The sequence below is a fragment of the Apteryx mantelli genome, chromosome 27 (genome assembly GCF_036417845.1).
Source record: "Apteryx mantelli isolate bAptMan1 chromosome 27, bAptMan1.hap1, whole genome shotgun sequence".
Lineage (NCBI taxonomy): Eukaryota > Metazoa > Chordata > Aves > Apterygiformes > Apterygidae > Apteryx > Apteryx mantelli.
The window spans coordinates 3,622,141-3,633,129 of record NC_090004.1 but is presented as its reverse complement, the minus strand read 5'-3'; the positions used below and the strand labels follow the sequence as shown (position 1 = coordinate 3,633,129).

Genomic DNA, 10,989 nt, shown 5'->3' with positions numbered 1-10,989 from the left:
GGACAGGTGCCAAGGCCACATGCCCACCTGTGTCTCCACAGCAAGAACAAGCCTTGAGCTTCTCGTCTGCTCTTGCAAGTGTGCGGAGTGCGGTTATATAGTGCTCTTACACATTGCCTAATCTTCACAAGCAGCTCTAGCTCTCTCCGGAAAGAGCTGAGACCTCTAGGTTATCTTCCCAACCTGAGCCTGGAAGGAGGCAGCCAGGCCTTGGAGAGCTACAAAAACTAGGGATCTGGTTCAGGTTCTGCTTAGCTGAACTGCTGGGAAGAGGATGAAAAGGGAAAGGGTGAAGGCTGCGGAGCGTGTGAACCAAGCCGACGGCCAGCGAGCAGGGTAAAACCAGCTGCGCCCACGTGTTACCAGCCTGGTGCTGGTGGGAGCAGCTGTAGTTGGATCTCTCCTTAAATAATGAAGCTTTAAGAACAAATGATGTGTCCTGCTGAACGTCACCATCCCAGGCACCACCAGTCTCTGTCCTTCCCTGGGGAACAGGCGCTAGAAGATGGCAAGTGTCACTTTACCTATGGAAAACACTCACACCCCAAACTGTGCTCTCAAAAAAAGTCTGTTTTTTTTTTTGGAAATGTCATCCACACTGACCCTCTTGCTTTCTGTATTGCTGCCCATGCAAGAGAGACTTTTCTAGGCACAGCAGCTTTGTAAACTAGTGGTAAGACAGGTTTGAAGCTGGGTTTGAGGCCAATATAGACATTTCAAGGAGAAGAGAGATTTTCAAAGGTTGGAAATTGGTCATAATTAAATCATGGCTTTTCTCCAGGAAAAATTCTCCCCATCCATCTTTCAGGCACGCATTTCCATGTGCCTCTGGGCTAAATTCAGAGCCGGCATTCACTGGGTGACGCTCCAGCGAGTCAATGCAAGCAGAGACATTGCGCTGGCGTCCTTGCGTCACACTGGGCTTGGGGAACGTGTCTGACCACAGTGAACGGAGACCTCGCTGGTTTCCCACTGACCCTGTTCCTGGGTTCCCACCACTCTGACAATGGCAGCAAATTGACCACCAGAAAAGTGACTTTCTGGTGGCAACATGTATGGAAAGCAGTCGCTCTTCGCAGAGCCACAGTCCCCACCCCAAGCATCCTTAAGGCAAGACTACGAGTCGAGTCGGTACCTCACGGCATCGAGATAAGATTTAATAGCCCCATCAGGCTTACGTGCTCTCGTCAAGCAAATTTCCCAGTGGGCTGGGCGAGAGGGCCCACCCCAAACCTCCCCACCACCCACCCTGGCCCCGCTGAAATAAAGTGCCATGGGGGCTGCCAGGGCATCCCTCGCCCTGAGTCCCCATCTCAGCTTGGGTTCAGGTTCAAGTGAGGCTTCCTCCGCAAAAGCCACCGGGAGAAGGGCTTGTAAGGCAAGGCCAAGGGCATCCACTGGGAACCCGGTCGAGGAACGGGGAGCAGCTGCCCCTGGGGAGAAGAGGACGTCCCCCCTCGCATGGAGTCTTGCCCAAGGAGCAGCAGGTCGGGGCCTCGTTCGCTGGCAAAGGGACCTCCCTCCAGCACTGCGGCGTCCACTTGAACGAAGAGCAATCCAAAACCCATGCCCGGCAGCCCCCAAAGGGACACGGTGAAGAGACCAAGAGGGCTGGGAGAGGCGGGGCGGGAGGAGAACAGCATCGGTGCTTGGCCGGAGTCAGACCTGCGAGCCCTGCTCGACCCTCACCTCCCACGAGCTGGGCCTGGCCTCGTCCCTGCTCTGCTGCTCTGTTTGGTCCAGCAGCCGATCGGAGGACTCGCCCGTGCTTTCCAGTTTGGCATAACCTACCAGGCTGAGGTGGTCGAGCCGAGGCCAGCTCCGGTTTTTGCGGTCTTTGATGGGAGCCACCAGCAGCACCCCGGGTCTGCCCAGGTCCAGGGACTTGGAGTGTCCTGGGTTGTGGAGCTGCAAGTCCAAGCTGAGCTCCTTCTCAGCGTGCTCGGAGGGCAGGGGCGTCTCCGCAGTGGGGGTGACTAGGCAGCCGCCGTCTACATTGATGACAACGTGGCTGCCCTGGTGGTCCTGTCCTCTTGGGGAGATGCCACTGCTGTGGGACAGAAGAGCCCGAGAAGGTCTCCGCATTTCCTCGGTGGGCTCGGCAGGGCTCCCCTCCGCCTTCTCGCCAGCCCCCGTGGACACAACCGTGGTGTCCAGCAGGCAGTTGTTCAGCTTGATCACGGGAAGCGCCAGGGCGTTGAAGGCAGAAGAAATGAGGGATTCGGCTCCAGGGTTGAAGGAAAGGTTGAGGTTTCCCTCTGCGGAGTTGCCAGAGCCCGAGTGGACACTGAGGAGGGAAACGGAGGGGGACACCCCTTTGTGGTGGAGGAGCTGGGCTGTGGTCTGCAGCCGGTTGGGTCCGTAGCAGTCAGCCCACTTGTTCCCGGGGCTGGGGCACAACTGGAAGACACCGGAGGTGAGATCCACCTCATAGCAGCCCTCCACGCACTCAGCATTGGCCTTCAGCGTGGGCCGGCTGGCCTTCCTCTGGCAGTACTTGTCCTCAGCGCCAGCCTCCTCGGGGAGGCCCGCGGTCATGGCGTAGAGGCCCTTCTGCATCAGCAGGCGGGTCTCCATGTCCCTGTTCTCGTAGAGCATGGTGTTGGCGCAGATGAAGATGAAGAGCCCGATGCCCATGATGACGGGGCCGATGAGCTTGAGCTTCTCACTGTGAGGGAAGTGGCGAGCGTGAGCCACCTCCTTCCTCACGTCCCCCGGGCTGCTGACGTTCCCAGCCCCAGCCCCAGCCCCAGCCCCGGCCCGGTGAGGCCAGTAGCCCACCACGGCGATGGTCATGCCCACCAAGATGACGGAGATGCCCACCATGACGAAGACCCCCGACGGCGAGCGCATGCGGAGCTGCCCTTTCACGGCCACCTCCGGCGGTGGCTTGCGCCTCCGCCGGCGTCCACGGCGCCGTGATGGGGCGGCTGGAGCCGGCGGCTTTTTCTCCGCGGTGTCCTGGCTCCTCATGGGGCCGTTGGCTTCAGTGCTCTTGGCAGTCATCGCCTCCGTTTCACCGGCTCTTCCTGCAGCGTGGGGAGGAGGGAGAAGGGGGAGGAGAGAAAGATGAAGAAGAGGCATCACTAGCAGGTCTGGAGGTCCATGTCCTGGGACAGTGCTGGTGTCAGGGGAGCAAACCAAAGGGACCAACATGACAAAATGGGTCACCAAGACTTAGGACACATGCAGAAGGGCTGGCCAGGATCTGACCATGCAAAGACCCTAAGCTCACCCCGCGTGTGTCCCAGCTCGAGGAGCCCCAAATGCCGGCCAGCTTGGCGGGACACCCCTAGGGAAGGTGCTGTTTATTATCCCACCTCATTTACACCTGGGAAACTGAGGCACGGAGACAGGCAGCCACAGAGTGACGGTGATCATCACGCCCACCAAGACAACGGAGATGCCCACCACGACGAAGGCCCCCGACGGCGAGTGCATACCAACAGCAAAGCGAGCGAGCTGAAAAACGCTGGGAACAACATCACCCACCGCGTCACGGAGTGGAAAACACCGTAAAAACATAATATCCCAACCGCAGCCTCCCAGGGCTGCAACGGGGGTCGTTATTTCACAGCCTGGGCAGGAAAGACCTGCCCACCTGGACTGGTCCCAAGCCCCGCACGGGGTGATGGTCAGACGGGAGAACTGCAGCGTGGACACGGGCCAAAGCAGGCTACGTGAGGGGCATCACGGTACCGCTAAATCGCAAACGGTGAAGCAAGCGCGTTTTGTGAAAGCAGCCCACCGGCGCCGCGATTCACTGATTAAAAGCTAGAAAACCAGATCTGATTAGAAACCAAACGGCGTGCAAGGCAGACGAGGAAGGGGGCCAGTGACCAGTCTAATTTCACGCCCCAAGATGAATGAAGAGCCAAGAGCCAGCAAACAGCATCACCAATGGGAGGAAAATGAGATACCAAGTTTTTTTTCCCCCCAGTCTTAATCATCTTAAGGTGTTATTAGCATCACAGGGAAGGAATTAAAGATATGAGTTTCAGGATGACAGCGTGTTCCTGGCACAAGGCTGTCAAGCTGTGACAATCTGAATGAGGGAGATGATTAAAAAAAAAAAAAACACCAACCAACCCCCAAACAAAAAACCCGAACCCACAGCACACCGCTGGGTGCGGTTGCAAACGTTTCTTCGGAAGAAGGCGATAATCCTGCACTGCAAGGGGAGGCCGCAAGAAACACCGCTATGGAAGCTACCTCACGCGATGGTCACCCTTGAGTTAAAAACTGAGTTTTGTTTTGTTTTGCAAAACATTTTGCTACTAAGGGAAACAACCGGGCGATCTAACGCTTCCCAAAGGCTGTATTTCTTTCCCCTCCAAATACCCTTATTTAGATGATGTTCCCAGCTTTCCTTAATTACCATCTTAGATTCAACCTAGATGTTATATTAAACCCTTTCAATGCCACGCTGGCAACTTAGGTACTAAAAAATAATAAGAATCCCTAAACCCCAGGAGCTTTGCAAAGGCTCTTTGATGCCAACTGAGGCTGCCAGGGGGGCGAAGGTATAAACCCCTCCGGGGCGCCCGGCCCCTTCCCCAAAGCTGTTATGAACGCACGCAACGCACAGGTCCTATTTTTGGCGACAAGCCTCGATGGTGCCTCTTTAAACCTAATTCCATGCCTATCTATCTCGTTTAGCCTCCCCTAAGCCCCCTCCACTCCCCCCGCGGAGCCGGCACGGCCGGCCAGCTGCTTTCCGAAGCAATTGCCTCTAGTAACGTGGAGCGTCACTGCCGCTCGCGCCCCCGCAGGGCTGCCCGTCGGGTCCGGCCCGCCGGTCACCTGGCTCGTGCCATGCCTGGCCGTTATTCCCACGCTCCGTGGGAATATGTGGTTTTCCATGAGGTCAAGAGCGCTGCTTTGGGAAACGGGGGTTATTAAAAAACCCGCCGTGGCAGAAGGGAAGGAGGGAGCGCGCTGCGGATGCAGCGGATGCTGCAGATGCTGAGGATGCTGCGCACGGATGCTGCCCATTCCCTGACCTCCCAACCCGGACCATGTGCTGGCACACGTGGTCCAGACTCCGCAGGCTGAGCCCAAAACAACCTCATTTCCCCCCTCCGGGCAGCGGGATCCTCTTTCCCCTGGCCATTTGCCAGCACGGGTTGGGAAGGGAGGCTGAGGATGAGGAAGGGCAGGCAGAGGACAGCTAATCCCCCCCAAAGGCTGGCTGAGCCTTCGGCCTCGCCAGCCTCGGGGATGCCCGTTCAGAAACCCTTCGTGCAAGCAGGGAATCCCCTTCAGCCTCTCCTGCCGCCCCCAAACCCCGGGGACAAGCCCGCTGCGCCTCCCAGCCCTCTGCCGCTGCTCCTGCCCCCAGCGCCTCTCCCCTTATCTCCGGCAGCCTGAGAGCTGCGCGCTTGCAGAAGTTGGAGCGTTTAATTGCTCATCGCTGGAGACGGTTGTTCCCAGAGTTCAAAACCATTATTTTTATTAATAGAATCCCCAAGGTTATATAAGCGCTTTAAAAAAAAAAAAAAAGAAGAAAGAAAATCCAACGTCGCTGTCAAACTCTCAAACTCGCCGACACCGACGCTCACGCGAATTGATTGACGCGATATTTTTCGCGGCATCACTAAACGGGGAGGCAGGGCCCGGGGTCCCGCCGGGGCAGGAGCGCCCCGCCGCCGCCGCCACCGCCAGCCCGCGACCCCGGCGGCGTCCCTGCTCCCCCCGCGCGTCACCGCGACCCAACGCCTCCGGCTCGCCCGGCGCGCGGGGAGAAGCGGCAGCACAGCGATGCAAATGTCATTAGCATCAGCGAGCGATGACGGCTCAGCTGCCAGCCTGCCAGTTTCGACGTTAAGCTTCCAATCCCCGCAATAAGCCTGTCATTAAAATCAACGCAGATATTCCCCTAATCCCCCCTCCTCTTCACGAAGGCGTATTGCTGGCCCCATCCTCTCCCGCCTCCCTCCGCGGGCAGACTTGCCTAAAACGTGACGCTGAACCCCAAAGCACCTGACGCAGCCGGATCTGGGGCGCGACGGCCTCGGGGAAGGGTCCCCCCCGCTGGGTCCCCGCAGCGCCGGCACGTCCGGGCTCCGCGCTGGCTGCTCCGGTTTGCAAAGCGGCCGCGGTCTGAGCGGCGGTGCGTTCGCCCCGATGACCTTCCCGGGGCCGAACACCGGCTCCGCAGCCCGGATGCACGCGGGGCGCTTTGCCGCTGGTTTTTGCAGAAATCCCACCCCGCAGAGGCACCGGAGAAGACGTGGGAAAACGCCTTGCAAAGGGGCAAGCGCTTGCAAGGTCAGGGCCGTTCCCTTCCTCTTCGTCCACCTCGCGAGCCGGCGGTGCCTGCGATGGGCTGATAAAACGGCTTTCGGGAGCGAGGGAAACGCCTTTGGTAGGGTGAAGGGCTCCGGCACACCAGCAGCGATTAAAACGGAGGCTCCGGGCAGGGGGATCCCATATGTTGCTCCGCTCCGGAGGTCACGGGGGAGATGCTGAGTTACGCTGTGCTCAGGGCACCATCCCAGCGCTCCCCGGTCGGGATGTATCCCCCCTCCCTTTGCAACAACTGCAAAGGGAAAGGCGCGATCTACAGGTTTGCAGGAAATCCCAGACGACCTGCTGGTCCTTTTCCGGGGCGCTTTCGGAGATGCCCCTTCCGCGCCTCCCGTCACGCTCCTGCAGCGGCAGAGCCGGAACCCAAAGGGCGCCCGTATTTGCTGACTCCCTTCACTGCCGTGGCGAGATCCGGCCCTCGCTTGCATCCGTACCACTGGCCTGCTCTGCCCGGAGCAGCAGGGAAGCTCTCCATCCCCAGGCCACCTGCCCGAGCTGGAAGAAAGGCTTGGGAAGAGAATGGGGAAAGCAGCCTGTAGCACACCCAACCCAACCACACGCTGGAAAAATCCAGGATTTTAGGTCACTTTTAAACTCTCGCCATCCCAGCGCCCACCCGCAGCTGAGTCCCAAAACCTTCACTCGGCAGGAAGAGGGACCGAACATCCCGGGTGCCCTCGGGCGCGAGGATGCACCATGCCGAGCTGCGCTGCGACAACCCTCGCTGGCTCCACCACCCACCGGCGGAGCTAGAGGGAACGGCACTGACAGTCCGCTGGCTAAAAATACCTCCCTTGCGGCGTCACCTCCAACGCCGCCCCCGGCACAGGGGCACAGAGGGAATCTCCGGGAGCGGGAACGGCGCCGGCACGCAGGATCGCTGCTCCCTCCACCGCCAGGCCAGGGGAGGTCCGCGCGGTTCCCGCGGTCCCTGCGAATCCGCCACGGCCCCGCCGGGATGCGGAGCGAGCGGTGCCGTGCGGCGCGGCACGACGGGCTTTGCGCCCTGGCACGTCTCGCCGTCCCCTCCCTTCTCCTTCCTTATTATTCTAGTCCACTGCAAAATTTCCCCCGCTGGCTACGGATTAAAGGTGTCCGGACAGGAGGAAAAAAGAGGAAGCAGACGGGCATCTTCTTTCAGGGTGTCTCTGAGCAAAAGAAAAACTTGTTTAACTGCTCAGCACCCATCGGCAGCTCTCAGCCCCTAGAGGCAAAGCCCCGTCCGGGCTCGGTCCCTGCACACAAACCTGCGCCACGACCACGGTGATATCAGCACGTTCCCTGACGCACTGACAAAATCCGTCTTTCTGGCGTCGGCTTTTGCCGAGGACACCCGTTAATCGATCATGATTAATTTGGTGGCCTCACGCAAACGCGGTACGTCAGCAGTTAGCACAGCTCAGGAAGGATCATCCCCCTCGACAGCGGGAACCATCAGCACCTCGTGGTCCCAGGCTGAGGGTCTTGCGCCAGCTCCTCCCAACCGAGGTTTGAAAATGTTTTTACCCCAGGTTTTGCTGCAGAACGAGTGACTCGGGGTGCGCCCGCTTCTTCTCTGCCAGTGGCCAAGCAGCGATGGCTCATCAGTTTGAAACATCCCTAGTTTCTCTCCCTTCTTCTCTAGGGCTTGCAGCAGCTGAGACCTCAGTTTCTCCCAGAGAAGAGGACGGGATGATGAGACATTTATACCCGGGCTAATCTGTTGTGACAGTGTAACAGCACATGGGGCTCCGGAGACAACCATCCCTTCCACCTCCACGGCCACCAGCTGTCGCTGACTGAGACTTCGCTCCATGCCAAGCCAAACCGTGGAGAAGCCACTTGCTGGCTGTACCTATTTAGATCACACGTCCCAGCCAGCGGCCAGGAGCCACCAGGCCCACCACTGTGGCTTGGAAATGTAGTAAGGGCCAGCAGCCTACAGGAGAAATGTGATGATTTCGGGGCGAGATACAGGTCTACTGCTTGGGGCAAGCCCTTTGCTTTCTGCCCAGCTCTCCTGTTGATCCACGCAGGGCCTGGAGGAGAGTTGGGCTCCCCCAGCAATGACCTCTCAGCTAGGATGAGGCCTGCAGGCAGGGCAAAACTAGAGCAAACATGGAGCGATGGGCAGGTTAGACCCAGCTGGCAGAGCGACCTAGAGGAGCAGAGCAGAAGGTCCTGGTGGGCAAAGCGGCTTCCCACGCCAGCAACGCGCTTGGCTGAGGGCGAGCCAGCAGTCCCGAGAGCAACCTCATCCCCGCTGCTGCGAGACGGCTCCCTGCACCCCGTTCACCTTGACTTCTCCAAAGTCTTCTCCAAATCGGGGCCACCCGCTAAATTCCTTTCTACCCCGCAGGCAAAGAAAGCGTGTGGAAACATCCAACTGATTACTAATTACAGAGCTTGCCTTACCCAGATTTGCTCTGCTAATTAGACTAATCTCTACGGCTGGGAAATGAGCTCCGGTCACCCATAGCTAGGAGATCAAGCAAGTTAGATGGTCACTTAACTCATGTCAGGCCCCTTAAAAGCGGTTTGCATTTCCTCATCGCTTGTGATGGTCCATTGTTTGAGGAGACAATAGAAACGCAGGCTAATTTTATGTTTCTCCTCCAAGCTGATTCTGAAACCAGGACATCTGCATTGCTCAACTTTTTGATATGAACCAGATGCAAATAATTAATAAATCCAAATTCGAGATAACGCAGGCATCTAAATTTAAACCGAGAATGGATTTCTAATGCCAGCTTCGTTCCTTCCTTGAAGGGGAAGGAAGAGTGGGGAGCACAGAGGGGTTTCCTAGGAAAATTCCTACCCCTGGGAAGCTGCGCAGGGCAACAGAGGTACCCGGGGATGCAGGCTGCACCCCAGCACCTAACTAGCAAATCACCATGGCTAAGAAAGAGTTAAAAAAAAACAAAACGCAGGATGGGTTTTCCAGGGAATTAGGACAAAACTCTTTCTGAATTTGGCATCTTCCCGTCTGCTCCTTGGAAAATCCCTGCCAGGGTGAAGGAAGGGAGCCGACTCCAGGGGGCTGCCAAGTGCTCAGTGCTCCCAGGCATGGACCAACTTAGCTGGCGGGTACAAATATGTGCGATCCACCTCCTCCCGCCGAGGGATTTACACCCGGCTCCGCACGGCACGGCTAGGGGAGAGGGGTTCCCTGACGTACCCCCAGCCAGGCTTCCTCCTGCCTCCGGCATTTTAAGCCGCCCATCTCCCATACTCTTCGACCTTGCTTTACCCCCGGCGGCCGCGCACACAGAGCCCCGGCTCTGTCACGTCCCCAAGCCTTGGCGTCGGGCCCGGCGCTGACCCTCACCCTGGGACCCATCGGGTGCTGGCAGAATCCTGGACCTGAGCAGCCACCAAGCACCTCCGGGTGCCGGCATGCACCCACTGGCCCCCGCATGCCCGCCGTTTCATAGGGAGCCCTCCGAGTTTCGGGAAAAGGATGCAAAGCAACCGAACCCACCTCGAAGGCGCCCCGCCGGCACCGTGGCTCTCGCCGCAGTCCAGCTCCCCCCCGGCAAGGCACAACCGGCAGCGGCGAGCCATGTCGGCACTCGTGCGCGGCGAAAGGCCCTCCCGCTCCCAAACTCCCGGAGCTCCCGGGGTAATTCCCACCCCCTTCTGCTCCTCGCGTACCCCAACCAAACCCCGCGCCGGGATTAGTGGCCCTCGCCGAAACCCTCTGCGAGGAGGCGCCGGGAAGGGCAAAAAGTGCTGGAAGCCATCGTGGCAGTGACACACGCTCTGCCGGCTCCCGGGGTCCGGCGTGCGAGTGTGTGCGGCTGTGTGCCTGTGCGTGAGTGTGTGCGCGCGTGCCTGTGCACGTGAGCGAGTGTGTGCGTGTGTGCTTGTGTCGGCTGGCTCTCGTTCTGCGCGCCCGCGGCCGCTCGTGCGTGTGTAGCCACGTCCGTAGTGTCCGTGTGTCTGCGTGTGTGTCCGGTGTCCATATGTCTCTGTGTGTGTGCTCAGTGCCCGTGTGCCCAGGTTGTGTGTGTGTGTGTGTGTGTGTGTGTGTGCACGCCCGGGGCTGTGCTGCGTGCCCGGGGTTGGGGAGCGTGTGTGCACCCCCAGTGCCGTGTGCCCGCGCTCGCCGTGCGTGTGTGCTCCGTGCCTGCGTGCCCGGTGCGTGTGCCCGAGCTCCGCGCGTGTGCGTGTGAGTGTGCGCGCCCCCCTCCCGCCCCAGCCCCGCTTACCGGCGGCCGCCGAGCCGTGCGCCTCCCGCCGGGGCCGGGACCGGGACCGGGACCGGGGCCGGGGCCGGGACCGGAGCGGCGCCGCCTCCGCCGGGGCCGGCGGGCGCTGGGGGCCGCCGCCGCCGCGCGGGCCATGGAGAGCGGCGGCTCCGAGCGGCGGCTCCGAGCGCCCGGGACAGCGCGCGGGGCGGGCGGGAGGCGGCGGCGGGGCCGCCCCGGTCCGGCCCTTCCCTTCCCTTCGCTTCCCTCCGCTTCCCTTCCCCGCCCCGCCGCCCCCCGCCGGGCAGCGGCGAGAGGAGCCGGCGGCGCTCGGAAGCGCCGGGGGGGGGGGGGGTCGCGCCGCGGTGCTGCCGGCTCCTTGCTCCCCCCCCGCGCCCCACCGGGAGGCAAAGGGGGAGAGAAGGGAGCAGCGCGGCCGCGGGCGAGGAGCCGCTTCCCCCCCCCCTCCCCCCCGTGGGAAAGTTGCCATCGCTTCCTGCAATATCGATTT

The 10,989-nt window shown here is 60.2% G+C and overlaps 1 protein-coding gene across 3 annotated transcripts; it reads right to left on the bottom strand.

Annotated features, from left to right (window-relative positions):
• Positions 1–1,135: 1,135 nt before the first annotated feature.
• TMEM200B (transmembrane protein 200B) lies at positions 1,136–10,590 on the bottom strand. Of its 3 annotated transcripts, none has more exons than XM_067311424.1 (2): positions 10,500–10,590; positions 1,136–3,029 (listed from the first exon to the last, which is right to left on the bottom strand). In XM_067311424.1, exon 2 carries the CDS (start codon positions 3,004–3,006, stop codon positions 1,660–1,662), a length of 1,347 nt encoding a protein of 448 aa, XP_067167525.1. In that variant the 5' UTR covers positions 3,007–3,029; positions 10,500–10,590; the 3' UTR covers positions 1,136–1,659. The 3 variants fall into 3 exon arrangements, with proteins under 3 accessions (XP_067167525.1, XP_067167526.1, XP_067167527.1); XM_067311425.1 differs by lacking the exon at positions 10,500–10,590 and adding an exon at positions 9,770–9,787; XM_067311426.1 differs by lacking the exon at positions 10,500–10,590 and adding an exon at positions 3,321–3,342.
• Positions 10,591–10,989: the final 399 nt, after the last annotated feature.